The sequence below is a fragment of the Streptopelia decaocto genome (assembly GCF_964273445.1).
Source record: "Streptopelia decaocto genome assembly, chromosome: 7".
Classification (NCBI taxonomy): domain Eukaryota; kingdom Metazoa; phylum Chordata; class Aves; order Columbiformes; family Columbidae; genus Streptopelia; species Streptopelia decaocto.
The window spans coordinates 3,016,531-3,032,393 of NC_138661.1; the positions used below are offsets into that span (position 1 = coordinate 3,016,531).

General features: G+C 47.6%; 1 protein-coding gene across 1 annotated transcript in view; it reads left to right on the plus strand.

The window, feature by feature from the left end:
- Positions 1-15,625, plus strand: part of ARMH4 (armadillo like helical domain containing 4) — a gene marked incomplete at both ends in the record, with an annotated part of 65,553 nt that extends 49,928 nt beyond the window's left edge. Inside the window, 3 exons of the mRNA XM_082058084.1 lie at positions 9,620-9,651; positions 15,223-15,357; positions 15,557-15,625. Coding sequence (XP_081914210.1) covers positions 9,620-9,651; positions 15,223-15,357; positions 15,557-15,625 — 236 coding nt within the window. The remainder of the gene's footprint in view (positions 1-9,619; positions 9,652-15,222; positions 15,358-15,556) is intronic.
- Positions 15,626-15,863: the final 238 nt, after the last annotated feature.

A 15,863-nucleotide genomic window follows, 5' to 3' on the forward strand; every position in this document is an offset into this window, starting at 1 on the left:
GTGGGTTGGAAAAGCCCTCAGAGATCATCCAGTCCAACCCTTGGTCCAACTCCAGCCCATTGACTAGATCATGGCACTAAGTGCCATGTCCAATCTCAGTTTCAAACCCTCCAGGGCCGGTGAGTCCAGCATCTCCCTGGGCAGCCATTCCAATGCCTGACCACTTTCTCTGTAAAGAATTGCTTTCTAATATCCAGCCTAAATTTCCCCTGGCAGAGTTGAAGCCTTGTTGCTACTAAGTCCATGTGTTGCTCTAGGAGCTGTGCCAGGCCAGAGCGGTAAAGAACCTGGTCCAGCATTTTTTTTGGTGAACACGTTGATGTTTCCATGAGCAAGATCTGCATTTCTCCTACCAAAGTGCGCACAACTTTTGGACACGGTGCAATGCAGTAAATGTTTAATTGTACAACAAGTTGTGACAGCCAATTCACAGAAACGTCCTGCTGATACCTTTTACCCTTAGGATTTGGAGAGGTTTTCTGCCTTGGCTTTGTTTTAACATCTTGAGCCTGTCTGGGTCCATTTAGGGAGAAACAAACAGTTTGTCTGTGTCAACAAGTGTTTTGAAGGCACCAGGGAAGAACTGAGTTTACAGAGAAGGGCAGTGTAGTTGGTACTGTTAATAAGCCAGACAGTTGCATGGTAACTAGTAAAGTTCACTTTATTAATTCAAAGTTCACCCAACGTTTTGATGGGGTTTTTTTGGTTTTTTTTTGGTTTTTTTTCTGAAAAACAAATGGTAATTGTCAGTTTGACTTTTATTTGCTTATTTGGCTCTATTCAAGTCTTCTCGAGTTGGGCATGCAGGGAAATGCATTCATCAAAATTCACATCGAGTAGAAATAGTTTTTCTTCTGGGATTAAAAATAAGCCGCCTCCCAGCCAAATGCTCTTTTCTGTATTATTTATTTGTGCTAGTAAGTAAATTGGCAATTGTATTTTTTAGGGAAAAGGAGGCGATGCAGCCTTGTGCCATTAACTACTCAGAGCTGAGCAGATGAAGCACGGAGCATTTCTGCAAAATTGTTCTCGCTAGACTCATTTAAAAGAAAATCTTACCTGCAAGAGAAAGGGATGAGATCTGTATGGTAATATAATCACAGAATAGTTTGGGTTGGAAGGAACTTTAAAGATCATCTAGTTCCACCCCCTGCCATGGGCAGGGACACCTTCCACTAGACCAGGTTGCTCAGAGCCCCGTCCAACCTGGGCTTGAACACTTCAGGGATGGGGCATCCACAGCTTCTCTGGGCAGCCTGTGCCAGGGCCTCAGCACCCTCGTGGGGAAGAATTTCTTCTTTATAACTGATCTAAATCTCCCCTCTTTTGGTTTAAAGCCATTACATCTTGTCCTATCACTACATGCCCTTGTAAAGGGTCCCTCTCTAGCTTTCCTGTAGGTTTTCTTCATGTACTGGCAGGCTGCTAAAAGGTCTCCCCAGAGCCTTCTCTTCTCCAGGCTGAACAACCCCAACTCTCAGCCTGTCCTGAGACTGTTTTTTCCCTCTGATCATCTTTGTGGCCTCCTCTGGACTCGCTCCAACAGTTCCATGTCCTTCTTACGCTGGGGACCCCAGAGCTGGACACAGAACTGCAGGGGGGTCTCACCAGAGTGGGGTAGAGGGGGACAGTCACGTCCCTTGACCTGCTGGCCACGCTCCTCTTGATGCAGCCCAGGGTGCAGTTGGCTTTCTGGGCTGTGACCACACATTGCCGGCTCTTTGTTGAACTTCTCATCAACCAACACCCCCAAGTCCTTCTCCTCAGGGCTGCTCTCCATCCATTCTCCACTGTGTTTGTGCTGACCCACGTGCAGAACCTTGCACTTGGCCTTGTTGAACTTCATGAGGTTTGTGCAGTCCTACCTCTCAAGCTTAATAGGGCAGATTGCTTGGTGCACATGGACTGATTTTTCTCTATTTTTAATACTTTAACCAGCTCTCCTCTGCTGGAATGAGGAATACAGCTTGGAAATTGTGCATGTAAGTGAGGGAAGAGGAGGACTAACTACAGCAAATCTCTTGCTCCAATGTATGTAACAGAGGTTGAATAGGTGCTCAAGAGGACAGTAACGTCCCGTTTTCTCACTGCAGAGGTTTATACAGGCAGCTGCTCTGACAGCCGGGTCTCTAGCAAAGTCTAACCATCAGGAACAAATGTTACTCCTCCTGACTACCACCAGTTGTTAGCTCCAACCAGAAGCAACCCCAAACCCCAGCCATTTTATGGCAGGGAACAGGGAGAGCAGGGTAGCAGCCAGGCATAGAATCATAGAATGCTAGGGATTGGAAGGGACCTCGAAAGATCATCTAGTCTAGGCAGAGTAGAGAGGAAGGAGAACCTCTCTCAACCTGCTAACCACCCCCCTTCTAATCCACCCCAGGTACCATTGGCCTTCCTGGCCACAAGGGCCCAGTGCTGGTTCATGGTCACCCTGCTGTCCCCAGGACCCCCAGGTCCCTTTCCCCTACACTGCTCTCTAACGGGTCATTCCCCAACTTATACTGGAACCCGGGGTTGTTCCTGCCCAGATTCAAGACTCTACATTTGCCCTTGTTCTATTTCATTACATTTTTCCCTGCCCAGCTCTCCAGCCTGTCCAGGTCTCTGATGGCAGCACAGCTTCCAGTGTCAGCCACTCCTCCCAGCTCGGTGTCATCAGCAAACTTGCTGACAGTCACTCTATTCCCTCATCCAAGTCATTGATGAATATATTGAATAATATTGGCCCCAGCACTGCCCCCTGAGGCCCTGCACTGGATACAGGCCTCAACTGGACTCTGCCCCATTGACCACGGAGGAGGTGAATAAGTTTGTCCTGGGGAAAAAGGCGATGGGAGATGTGCTGAGCTGCATCAGCTGCAAGGTGCAGCTATGTTTCACCATACCATGACCTACACAAAGCCTCCTCACTACGTATCGACAATTTCCGTGCTGTTGCAAATGTGCCAAGCCGGGCTTTTCCTACCTTAAAACAACTGTAGCTGTGGGTGGGACAAAAACCTTGTCCTGGCCAGAGCAAGGCAGAGCAAACACAACATCCACACCAGGTATTTACAGTGCTCAAAAACTGTTGCTCTCTGTGCTCCTTGGCTCCATCCATCCATAAAACCATCCTTCAGGCCTTTTCTCTGCCCTTTGGAGAGCATATAGGAGCTTGGGTGCCACATTTTCACTGCTGTTTTGGTGGTCATGGTGGAGAATTGTGCTGGATATACTGATCAGTATCAAGATGAAGTTCTGGAATTTAGATGGAAATGCTGGATTTGAAAATACAGTGAGATACCCAGGGCAGAGGGATAATGTGCTGGTTTTGCTATGGAAAAATAGAATTGCTTTAGATCATGGTTAAAAATGGGAATATAATTAAAACAGTGTGATAGGATGGAACTAAAGTGATAAGATAAAGCAGCAGGATATACAAGAGGGGAAAAGGGAGTCAGAACTGATGGCAGGAGAACATGAATTATTGATCGAGATCTCCACCAGAAGGTCTTTGCATTTTCTTATCCGAGAATGAAGGAGAAGTGAACAGTATTATTAAGCAGCTTTATCATTCCATTGGAGTGGATAATTAGGCAATTAGGATTACTAAAAGTCGGCAAAGCATGAAGCCCAGAGGACCTGTGCTTCTGATTTCAGAGGGGGTGGTGAAGGAAGCAAGGAAAAGCGTTTGGCGAGGGGTTTGATGATGATTTATGGTGAGGCTTGAAGGTAGAGCCTGGCTCTGGCACCCAGCACCCTGGAGCTTCCAGAATAAAAGGGAGTTCGAGAGACCTGACCAACAAATCACAGAATCACAGGATGTCAGGGGTTGGAAGGGCCCTGGAAAGCTCATCCAGTGCAATCCCCCCATGGAGCAGGAACACCCAGATGAGGTTACACAGGAAGGTGTCCAGGCGGGTTGGAATGTCTGCACAGAAGGAGACTCCACAACCTCCCTGGGCAGCCTGGGCCACTGTTCTGTTACCCTCACCAGGAACAAGTTTCTTCTCAAATTTAAATGGAACCTCCTGTGTTCCCATTTGTACCCATTGCCCCTTGTCCTATCATTGGTTGTCACCGAGAAGAGCCTGGCTCCATCCTCCTGACACTCCCCCTTTCCATATTGATCACTATTAACAAGGTCACCCCTCAGTCTTATTTGAAGGTGGACAGTCCTCTGAACAGCACCAAGAAGTGAGGTTGTGAACGAAGGTCCATGGAAGCCCTGTTTCCACAGCTAATATCAGTACAAGTGGGCCCACTTTTTCCCATGGTGGGGATGCACAGTAGCCATGGGAACCACTGTGTAGTAAATGCTTTGTGTGCTTTTTCCAGATCTTTGTCCTCAGTTGACATCCCCTCTCGTTTCAGGTGAGTTGTTTGTGGTGAGACTTTGCAAGGCCATAAGCTGAGGGTGCTGCCAGATCCCTGCGCAGAGCACCAAGAGCTCACCCTCTTCCCTGGGAGGGAAGTGTCAGTGTGGTTTAGATTTGTGGTGAATATGGTCTGTCATGCTACATTAATTTCATTTTCTTTGATCAAGACTGGCAAATAGTTTTTCACTGATGTGAATCATGCAAACACTTCGTTGTCGGAGGATCCTTCCAGCTGAACTTGGAGGCAGCTTCCAAACCTCTTCCGTCTCAATTCTCTATTGTAAATTATATCTGATCACCCCCTTTGTAAAGAGGAGCCCCACAATAAACAACCGAGCAGCCTGAGTATGCTGACTGAATCTATTCTTGTAGGGATGCAAAGCTGTAGGACACAGTTCAGCGATGATGTTGGGCCATCCAGTGCCATGTGCCACAGACCCTCAAATGCCACCTATCACCTCCTGGATCCACAACCTGCATCTGGCAAAACCTGAAGTTTTAGAAGGGTTTTCCTCATGGGGCTTTTTGACTGTCCTTTTGGACCGAGTTCCTCCAAGGACGAGCCGGGCAGGCAGTGCAGGTTGCTGCTTACCTCTGCAAATGAACTTGACTTCTTCACTTGGCACCGTGGCTTTTTAATAGCTGGCTGCACATTTGGAAGGGGAAAGCTGGGTAAAAAAGACTAAAAATAGCACAGTGCATCTGTAACTGTCTGAACTCATCCTGGGCTGCTCTGACGCCAGTGCCAGACAACCGTGCTCCTCCTCCGCACTCCCGACCTGCTTAATCTTAAGCTATACATTATTTAAAATTAATTTGCAGAGTTGCAGACATTATATAAATCACTGAGGAAATGTCGGATTATGCATGTAATTTTCAGAAGTGCTCCACACTCATCTAACTCGGTTCCCCGTGAAACCGAGGGATCAAAATTAAGCCGAGGCAGAGCTGGGACTAGTCACTGTCCTTGAAATGCCAGGGAAGACAAGCCAGCAATGCAGACACTTGTTAGCAATTTCACACCCAAATACTGTCAGTTTTTCAGGATGTTTAGTGATCAGGCACTGAAAATATAAAAAAAGAGACAATGAAAAATACATGGATTAGAGCAGAGGTGTCAAACTCATTTTCACCGGGGGCCACGTGAGCCTCGCGGTTGCCTTCCAAGGGCTGAATGTAATTTAAGGATTATATAAATGTAGGAGTAGTTACATTTATGCAGTCCAATTAAAGTATTTCTCAGTTATCAAGGAAGAAAAAAAAGCAAACAAAGGAGAGTATGAAAAATACATGGATTAGAGTAATTTTTACTAATTATTTGCTTGGCCTCATTGGCAAGTCACCTAGTGTTCTTGGAGAGTGTTGTATTTTTGTACATCCACAATGTTCTTCTTCCACGACCAAGTCCAGAATATTAATTATGGATGGTGATGCATAATTAGAGTCTAAAGTCCAGGATTAATTGATGTTAGCCATTTAGCACAGATATCAATTCTAACTTGAAAAAGTGTTTTATCTCCTACCCACACCCCACAGTGTCCACATATGGGTAGTTAATTGGAGCAGTAAGTGCTCGGTTTCAATGACACACTGGTCATTTCCTTGGAGGCATTTAACCAGTTTTGTGCATTAGTGGCATTAAAAGTGTTTGTAGTTCATGGTAAACTGGTGCTCCTTGACTTGACTTGCAGATCTGAGGTGTCCTCTCCTGCCCAGGGGAACTGGATCCGCTGATCACAGATCACAGAATGTCAGGGGTTGGAAGGGACCTGGAAAGCTCATCCAGTGCAATCCCCCCATGGAGCAGGAACACCCAGATGAGGTTACACAGGAAGGTGTCCAGGCGGGTTGGAATGTCTGCACAGAAGGAGACTCCACAACCCCCCTGGGCAGCCTGGGCCAGGCTCTGCCACCCTCACCCCCAACAAGTTGCTTCTCATATTTCAGTGGAACCTCCTTGTGTTCCAGTTTGCACCCATTGCCCCTTGTCCTGTCACTGGTTGTCACCAGAAGAGCCTGGCTCCATCCTCCTGACACTCACCCTCTACATATTGATCCCCAGGAATGAGTCCCCCCTCAGTGTCCTCTTGTCCAGCTCCAGAGCCCCAGCTCCCTCAGCCTTTCCTCACACGGGAGATGCTCCACTCCCTGCAGCATCTTGGTGGCTGCGCTGGACTCTCTCCAGCAGTTCCCTGTGCTGCTGGAACTGAGGGGCCACAACTGGACACAAGATTCCAGGTGTGGTCTCCCCAGGGCAGAGCAGAGGGGCAGGAGAACCTCTCTGACCTACTGACCACCCCCTTCTAACCCACCCCAGGTACCATTGGCCTGCACATGAATGAAATTCTCCTGGGACACTGAAGGTTTTTGACCTCTTGCTGCTTTAACTTCCCGAATCTGGGCTCATTATTTTCCTCTAGCACAGGTCAGGGGGCTTTCAACCAGCCAGAGCCAACCTGTTGGCTGCATCAGAGCATTGGAGGCGTCCAGGCTGGAGTAGAAATCACCTTTGGTGTTTCTAACGCGGCTCAGGCTGATTCACGGAGGCATCTGGCATGCGCTTTACATGGCTGAAAACAAGGTTGGTTTTAATAATGAGCTATTGTATAAACAGCAAATAAAGATTTGTACTGTAGTGTCGTCTCTGGGTCCCAATGGACGTTCTGCTGTTATTTTGCAGAACAGAGGGAAACAAAGCTAGAATTTGTGTTTGTTGAAAATAGGTAGTAGAATATTATTAGATCAGCCCTTGCCTCCGACTTGTCGGAAATACTCCGGAGTTAATTGCTGCTTTAGGGGCACCGTTGTTCAGCTGCAAGTAAGCGGGTCAACTGTTGATGAGATCGCCAATCCCACGTAATTATTGTCAAAGACGTGTCAACATAGGGTTTGTGCTTAGTTTGAGTTGGGGCCAACTGAGCATCACAGCAGCACCGCGTGGACTCGTGCAGCTGTCTGGATGTGCAGAGAGGACGTTGGTCCAACGCTTCAGATCCTGCACTGTGGTTTTGATAATGTGGCTGTTACTGAGGTTATATCATGGAGGGGGTTGGTCTCTTCTCCCAGGTAACAAGTGATAGGACAAGAGGAAATGGCCTCAAGTTGCAGCAGAGTAGGTTCAGATTGGATATTAGGAAAAAAACTCTTCACATACATGGTTGTGAAGCATTGGAACAGGCTGCCCAGGGCAGTGGTGGAGTCACCATCCCTGGAGAGGTTTAAAAGATGTGCAGATGAGGTTCTTAAGGACATGGTTTAGTGCCAGAGTTAGGTTATAGTTGGAGTCAATGATCCTGAGGATCTCTTCCAACCAGAATGATTCTACGATTCCATGATTCTACTGCATGACTGTGAGTCACCATCAACCCTCTTCCCTTCAGCCTGGAATAAAAGACGATAACATCGTTAAACATGAAAGGATGAGAAGGCTCTTCGGCAAGAATTTTGGGGTGAATTCCTTTGGTTTGTAATATTTGTGGGTTTAAGCAGAATTTTCTGGGTGTTTGGTGATGCCATACCTGTCAGGCAATGGTGTAGGAGCTCCCCGTAATAGTCTACGTTTACACTCAGTGTTTTAGTGTTGCACCTACAAACCCAGCTGAGAAATGTAACCCAGGGGAACCTTGTGTTTCCTGCCCTTCTGAGAGTGAAATACCAGAAATTCAGATCATGCAGGCTTGAACTGGCAGAGGATGTGGTGATGGCACCTTCATCAATTGAGTTTGCTATGGCTTGGTCCATGCGGGTCAGGACTAATGGTGGGAAAGGTGGTAAAAGTGGACACCTTATCCTCTTCTAGTGCTGTGGGTGACTGTGTCTCCCGGATAATAAAATCTTTTTATTTAGCTACCTGTCAGAGATAGTTCAGCTTGTGTGTACACTCCTGTGCCTGTTTCATACATTTTTCACCTCCAGGTAATTTGGGATCCTTCTGTTCGCAAAGTGTTATATTACTAATAGTTAAAAAAGGAGCGTTCAAGTTACTTTAAACTTGGTAAAATGATGTGGTTTAACTCAGTGATGCTGATGTCTGGGCCAAGTCTTATTACTTCCTAGCTGCTGTGCTTCTCCGTATTGTATTTGAGAGAGAAAAAGGCTGTTTTCTGGTGCTGCACCCAGCCCGCTCACATAAGGCTCATTTCAATAGGATGGTTCCCTGAGTTCTATATGTGCCTTTGCCAACAGACAGGCTCTAATACAGCTAATGAAAGCTTTGAAGGGAGCTTTTTTGAGAAAGCAGGCTTGGAAATAGGGTGTCGCTCCATAAATAGTGTGTTACATTTGAGATCTAATGCATCCTGGGAGAAATATCCCTCAGAAGGACACTGGTGCATCCAAGAGTCCCCTTGTGCCTCCAGCATCGTCCTCCTGGCGGAACAGGGATCCTTGAGCGGGGCTTAAAACACAGTTGCTGGACCCTGAAAAACCCCAACATTTAACTGTTTTCTTGCCTCTTACCTACGAGTAAGAATTCGTTAACACATCAGCGGATCTCTCAAAGGCTGAGCATTTCTTTCGTCCTTGGTGCAGCACAGACAAATGCGGAGTTAATGAGTCCTGCCCCCGCTGCTCAGCCCTTGTGGTTCTTTGGGATTAGCTTGAATAGTTCATCCCAAAGTACATGCCATTAAAGACTTTTCATTCTTGGATATCATCTTTCATGGCACTTCTATTAACTGTTAGGAAATGAAAGTCTCTGAGATGGCAGTATGAATTTACTTGGTTTAGTAATTTAGCACCTCCAGTGCTATCCCAATTCCTCTGATATTTTCTGGTGACTTCCCAAAGCAGATAGTGGCTGCTTCCAAAAATATAGGGGAATAGAAGCCAGGGAATAATACCTTTTTAAGGCATTTTTACAGGCTATGCCAAAAAGAGGGAAGGTTATCTATGGGAGGAGCTGAGCGCAAGGGGATAACCACACTGTAAGGTTTTCATCCCACTGTGTGTATGAGAAATGCTGGTTAAAAACACACAACCCGAAATACTTTATTTAATCTTCCTTTTTTTCAGTCACTCTGAAGATGTGAATTGCACAGGCAAAAGTGATATTCTTGCCTGCCAGCTCGCTTCGAGTGTTTCTTGTGTTGATTTGCTGCATTTGCTCTTTTTGATGAATGAGAAGAGAGGAAATCTAAAGAAAAGTGTTAGCAGCTTGTCAGGTTAATTAGCGCCTATTTTAATACTATCATTATCATTCGTTACTAACTAATATAACAAGTAACATGATTGCATCTTTTTTTTGTCTTCTTTTTCAGTGAGAAGCTGGATGGAGAAGCTGAAAGATAAGGTAGGAGGCTCAGTGTTTCAATTACTTTAAAAGGAAAAACATTTTTACTTGCAGGAATAAAGAAACTCTCGTCAGTGCAGTTCATTATCTTTACAAAGGCAATTGAGAAAGGGCTTAAAATTTCTCTGGGAGGCAAGTGAACCAGATGCTACAGTTGTATGTTGTGGTGTAAATCCACAGTACATGCCCAACGAGTAGTAACTAAGAGCAGGAGTAGGGAGAGGGGTATTTCACAGAATCAGAGAATCGAATGGGTTGGAAAAGACCTCAGAGATCATCCAGTCCAACCCTTGGTCCAACTCCAGCCCATTGACTAGATCAGGGCACTAAGTGCCATGTCCAATCTCAATTTAAAACCCTCCAGGGATGGTGAGTCCAGCACCTCCCTGGGCAGCCATTCCAATGCCTGACCACTCTCTCTGCACAGAATTGCACACAGGAATAATGACTCGATAAGAAACTCCAGCCCCTGAAAATATGTCTCTAAGCTGAAGCAGATTGTTAGTCGATGAGCTCAGCCTTCCCACGTGATCCCCACCAGATTTCAGCAGCATCTTACCATCAAATTTGGACAGAGAGGCAGGGTCTGGGTATTTGTTTTCCAGGACCGGAGAGTGGAAGGGCTTGAGGTGGATTCCTGCCTCGCCCTTGTTGAGTTGCTTTTCTGCCTACAATAGGAAGGAGACATGTCTAGTGTGGTCTATGCCCTTAGCAGAGCACCTTGGCCTGGGATTCAGCGCGAGCGAACACCGAAAGGGCAGAGGATGGTTTTCCCAGTGAGGGTACAAAGCAAACACCACGACTGGCTGGAGTGAATGTAGCACGAAGGGATCACCTGCTCATGCCAGACCTGCCCATTGGCACAACACAAGTTTGGGGGCATCAGGCATCTTCTCACTGGAGCTGTAGCTTTCACTCCTTTCTTCTTGGCACCTTGTTGGCTACCTCTGCCCTCCCCCATTGCAGAGGTGGGTGTTGCATGGTCCAGTCTCCAAAGAGCTTGCTCTGGAGGGTCTGAACCTCTTGTAGGTAGATGTTGGACTGCATGGCATTGGTGTAACTGGGGGTCTGCTGGTGCCCACTTGAGAGACTCAGCCCTGAGCCAGCTCCCTCCTTTGGGGAACGGCAGATGTGTGGAGGCAGATCTTTTGCTTTGCTGACGTCTTCCCTTGGCAAAACCCAACAAAAAAACACTCCCCCAACTACAGGCTGGTGAAGCAAATCACCCCTAGATAAATCTGCTCGCCTAGTTTCCTCCTCTTCCTTGTTGAGTTTATCAGCATAATATGTGCCCTCTCATTTGCTGTTGGCAGAGCCCTGTCCTCTCTATTTTCCAATCCCTCCACCTAGGAGAGGATCCTGGCACATGATGGCCCCATCCCTAAGAGATGTGTCCTCCTGTGTCCATCAGGGCTGCCCTGCTGGGAGAGGGAAGGGCTTGGGGAGTGTAGGGTCAGTGACAGATTTATAGAATATATATATTTATAATATATTTATAATATACTATTGTCTGGTCTCCTGCAAACACTGGGCAAATGTTGCATTTGGCGTGCTGCATAATGGGCATGTCATCCCTCTGAAACCCTTTGTTGCTGTTATCTTAAAGTCCAGCAGAGTCAAGATGGTCATGGTCATGGATTGGCTGTATTAAAAGCATCCCTAGGATCTGTAAAGAAGCTGCATCTCCCCACTGGCAAGAGGGTAAAAATGTGGCTTCAGAGCTGCCAGTGAAATGGGGTTTCTGATCAAGCAACTGCAGATAGTCCCTCACGAATTGGGCTGCGTGACACAGAAGCGCGGGGACAACAGGTCCTGGACCTGCTTCATGTTGCAGGATTTTGGGGTTGAAATCATTGGTCCAGCTGTTGGGGGAAGCCTGTAAAAGGGCATGGGCTGGCCAGACATGATAAAGGCTTGTGGATGGGCTAGAGAGTTCAGTGGTTTCTGACACAGCAACTCAGCTGAGCAGCAGCTAAAAAGCCATTTCCAGTCTCCCCTCACCACCCACGCCAGCAGCAAAGTTCCACAAATAGAAAAGCCCATGCTGCACTAATTAGGTCACCCAATTAAAGCACCTTAATTGCCTTGCAGAGATACGATATTTTCTCTGTGATCTCACTAACCTCCTTTTTCGGGGGCGCAGGCACAGCCTCTCCAAGCGCATCTGCTGGGTTTTCTGGGAGGGCAGGGAACCTGCACGATGTGGATGAAGATCCCTCAAGCCTTGGGATCCAGGCACAAAGTTGTTATTATTTAAAGCCCCAAGCAGGATCTAGAGGGTTTTGGGAGAGCGAAGCAGCCTTTGTTAGCATTATGTCTGCCCCAGGTGAAAGCAGGTATTTTCATTCTTCAGGTAACAGGATCATAGAATGTCCTGTAAGGCAAGAGTATGAAGGCAGGGCAGTGCGCACTGAATAGCTTTTTTCTGCCCCAAAACTCAGTGGATTATGGAAGAAAAACAATTAATGTGTAAGCAAGTGTTGTGAAGTTGTATTGTGGTTTGGGAGTGCAGGTGAAGGTGAGGTTGTAAGCAATGGGATGAGGCTTGCTGAGAGCTGTCTGATAGTCCTCTAAACTGTGCATTCATCCCCTGGAAGGTGTAAAATCCGGTCTGGGGGGAGCAGATGGCGAAGGGTAAAGCTGTAGTGCCACAGCACAGGACTCCATTCCTGCAGTGTGAACAAAGGCGGTGGTAATGAGGGAGGGAGCCAGGTCGTACCTGCCACCCTTACTCCATTGAGCCCCCCAGCCTGAATTAGGTGAGGATGGTGAAGAGGGTTCTGAACCAATTTGTTGCTTTAAAACTTGGTTTAATTTTCATTTCAAGTTGTAATATATAAAATAACATGCACTTGGGAATATTTTCCAAAGGATTTAAAATGTTTAAGTGTATAATATTAAGTTTTTAAATGTGTAATTTTAAATTACTCATGCTTAATTTTTTTTTATTGGGTAATGCAAACATATGGATCATAGCTGATGAATTAGAGCTGATTTATATTTGCCAGGCTTCCCTTAAGGACGGCCCATAGAATCATAGAATGTCCTGAGCTAGAAGGGACCCACAAGGATCATCGAGCCCAACTCCTGTCCCTGTACAGGACACCCCACGGTTCACAGAATCCCAGAATGTCAGGGGTTGGAAGGGACCTGGAAAGCTCATCCAGTGCAATCCCCCCATGGAGCAGGAACACCCAGCTGAGGTTACACAGGAAGGTGTCCAGGCGGGTTGGAATGTCTGCACAGAAGGAGACTCCACAACCTCCCTGGGCAGCCTGGGCCAGGCTCTGCCACCCTCACCAGGAACAAGTTTCTTCTCAAATTTAAGTGGAACCTCCTGTGTTCCAGTTTGCACCCATTGCCCCTTGTCCTACCATTGGTTGTCACCGAGAAGAGCCTGGCTCCATCCTCCTGACACTCACCCTTTCCATACTGATCCCCATGAATGAGTCACCCCTCAGTCTCCTCTTCTCCAAACTAAAGAGACCCACATCACACCATATGTCTGAGGACGTTGTCCAGTCTCTTGTTGAACACTGTCAGGTTGGGGCTGTGACACCTCCCTGGGGAGCCTGTTCAGTGTCCAGCACCTCTGGGTGAAGAACCTTTTCCTCATGTCCAACTGACCCTCCCTGGCCCATCTTCCTGCCATTACCTGGGGTCCTATCACTGGTCACCAGAGATATCAGCTCTCTAGATCTTTGTCCTGTTCATGCAAGCCACCCTTTCCCATGCAAAGTGAAAGCTTTTAGTTCAAAGCTTTTGTGTACAAAGCTGAGGTGGTTCAAGCTGCACTGGGAGAGGGCAAACTGCTGCTTCTTCCTGCAAAAAGGGAGCGCAGCCTGGCTTCGCACTTCAGCTCCTTCAGAGACCCAGCGGCACGTGTTGGGAGCAGCTTCTGCTGTCCCTGTGCTGAGATATGACATTATTGTCCCAGGGCACTTGTTTTCCCCATGCAAACATGTCTCTGGGAAGCATGGGGCCTATGTATTACTGGGTGTTTCAAAAAGATGGACCCAGTTTCAAACCAGTATTTTTCACAGTGGCAACATTTTACATTTACACAAAAACTTACAAATGAGTTAATGAGTTATCAAGCAGTAATAATTTGAAACTCTCTGCCCTGCCGTTTCCAGTGGTAAGAGTTTCATTCATGGGCAGTCCATGCTTGCAGAGATATAGTGATTTCAAATTGGGTCCATCTTCTTGAAAGACCCTGTGCTCTTTGCTGGAGGTATATTGAGCAGTTTGACCATGATAAGACACACTCCAGCAGTCAGAATTGGCCAGGAGGATGTTGGGTCCCTTTCCCATCCACCTCCCAGGATGAAAGTCAGCATCCCTGCTTCAAAGTGCAGCCATTCTCCAAAAACAGCTCATCACCCGTCCTGCCTGCTCCCTGGCTGGTACCTGCCATCAAACCTGGTGCCTTTTACACACCAGCTCTTGTGCCGGCGCTGTGCTCTCCTCTGCCTGCTCCCACTGCCCCCAGACATACACCTGTGCCTTGATTTACGCTGGTGGTATCTGGGGAGCTTGGAGCAGCACTCAGCCTACTTTACACAGCACGTGGTGAAGCTGTTTGGGTGGTCACAATTCTTTCTTGTGGCTCGAGATTACCCGCCCGTGGTCATTGTGGTTTTCCATCACACATGCATCTATATTGACAGAAACTTCACCCCAGCGCTTGAAGATCTGCACCAAAATTGCTTCCTCTCCTATAGGTGGGCAAACACTGTCTCGGCTATCACAAGACAATATCTGTTAGCAAAAGCTGACGGTGAGTGAGCCGTGGTGTTACCGGTATCATGGAACAGTTTGGGTTGAAGGGACCTTCCCAGCTGCCCCAGTGCCCCCCCTGCCATGAGCAGGGACATCTTCACCAGCTCAGGTTGCTCAGACCCCGTCCAGCCTGGCCTGGGATGTCTCCAGGGATGGTTCAGCCACCACCTCTCTGGCCAACCTGGGCCAGGCTCTCACCACCCTCAGGGACAAGTTTCTCCCTCATGTCCAGCCTGAATCTCCCTCTTTTAGTTTAAAACCATCACCCCTTGTCCTGTTGCAACAGGCCCTGCTCAAAAGTCTGTCCCCATCTTTATTATCAGCCCCTTTTAAGCACAGAAAGCCTGCAATAAGGCCTCCCCAGAGCTTCTCTTCTCCAGCTGAACACCCCAACTCTCTCAGCCTGTCCCCCAGCAGAGCTGTTCCAGCCTCGGATCATTCCTGTGGCTCCTCTGGCCCCTCTCCAGCAGGTCCATGTGTGTCCTGTGCTGAGGACCCAGAGCTGGCCCAGCACTGCAGGGGGTCTCACCAGAGCAGAGGGCCAGAATCACCTCCCTCCACCTGCTGCCCACATTTCTCGACCAATTTGATCCTAGAATGGAGCTGGTCGAGGCCTTATTTACTGATCCTGGAAGCCGGGCTCATCCTTTGCAGGCAGGTGATACAGACTCAAGTACAATAAAGTTTGATGAAGCAGTGTAGGGATATATCACAGTCCTAGACTGGTGAAAAACGTCTCTGAAAGGATGGTCTTGTGAGTGCCGCTCTGCTTCTCTGTTTTCCACACAGGCTGGGTACATGTCGGGGATGCTGGTTCCTGTAGGAGTCGGAATAGCCGGAGCCCTCTTTATCCTAGGAGCACTCTACAGCATTAAGATTATGAGTCGCCGAAGGAGAAATGGCTCAAAGAGACATAAAAGAAAGGTATGGCAACTGCAAAGGAAAACTCCAGTCCCACCTACTCTCCTTTTAACCATTTTGGCTGTGACACGAGCGCAGCCCGGTTACGTTTTCTTTGGGTTGAAGTGTCCAGGACCTCTCGGTTAGACTCTGAGGGGGATGCAAATACTCTTTATTTCCCTTTTGCATGTGGACCTCTTTCATGTTTCTTTTCTTCCCCCAGCAGCGGGAATTTAACAGCATGCAAGACCGAGTCATGCTCTTAGCTGACAGCTCTGAAGATGAATTCTGAACCGAACTGCAGTGCCCTTGTGAGAGCCCGTGACTTTGCAAAAGAGGGAGGGGGAGGAAAACAACCAACCAAACAAAGAGAACAAACAACTTTCTGCTGCATCGCTGCTCTCCACCGCCCCGAGCCACCGAGCAGGGGTCGGTACCACCCCGGCGAAACGGCATGCTCTGCTCTACGTGTACCGCCCAGTGACGTGTGTTTTGATACTGTAGTGAGATTCCACATTCGCACCCGGCGC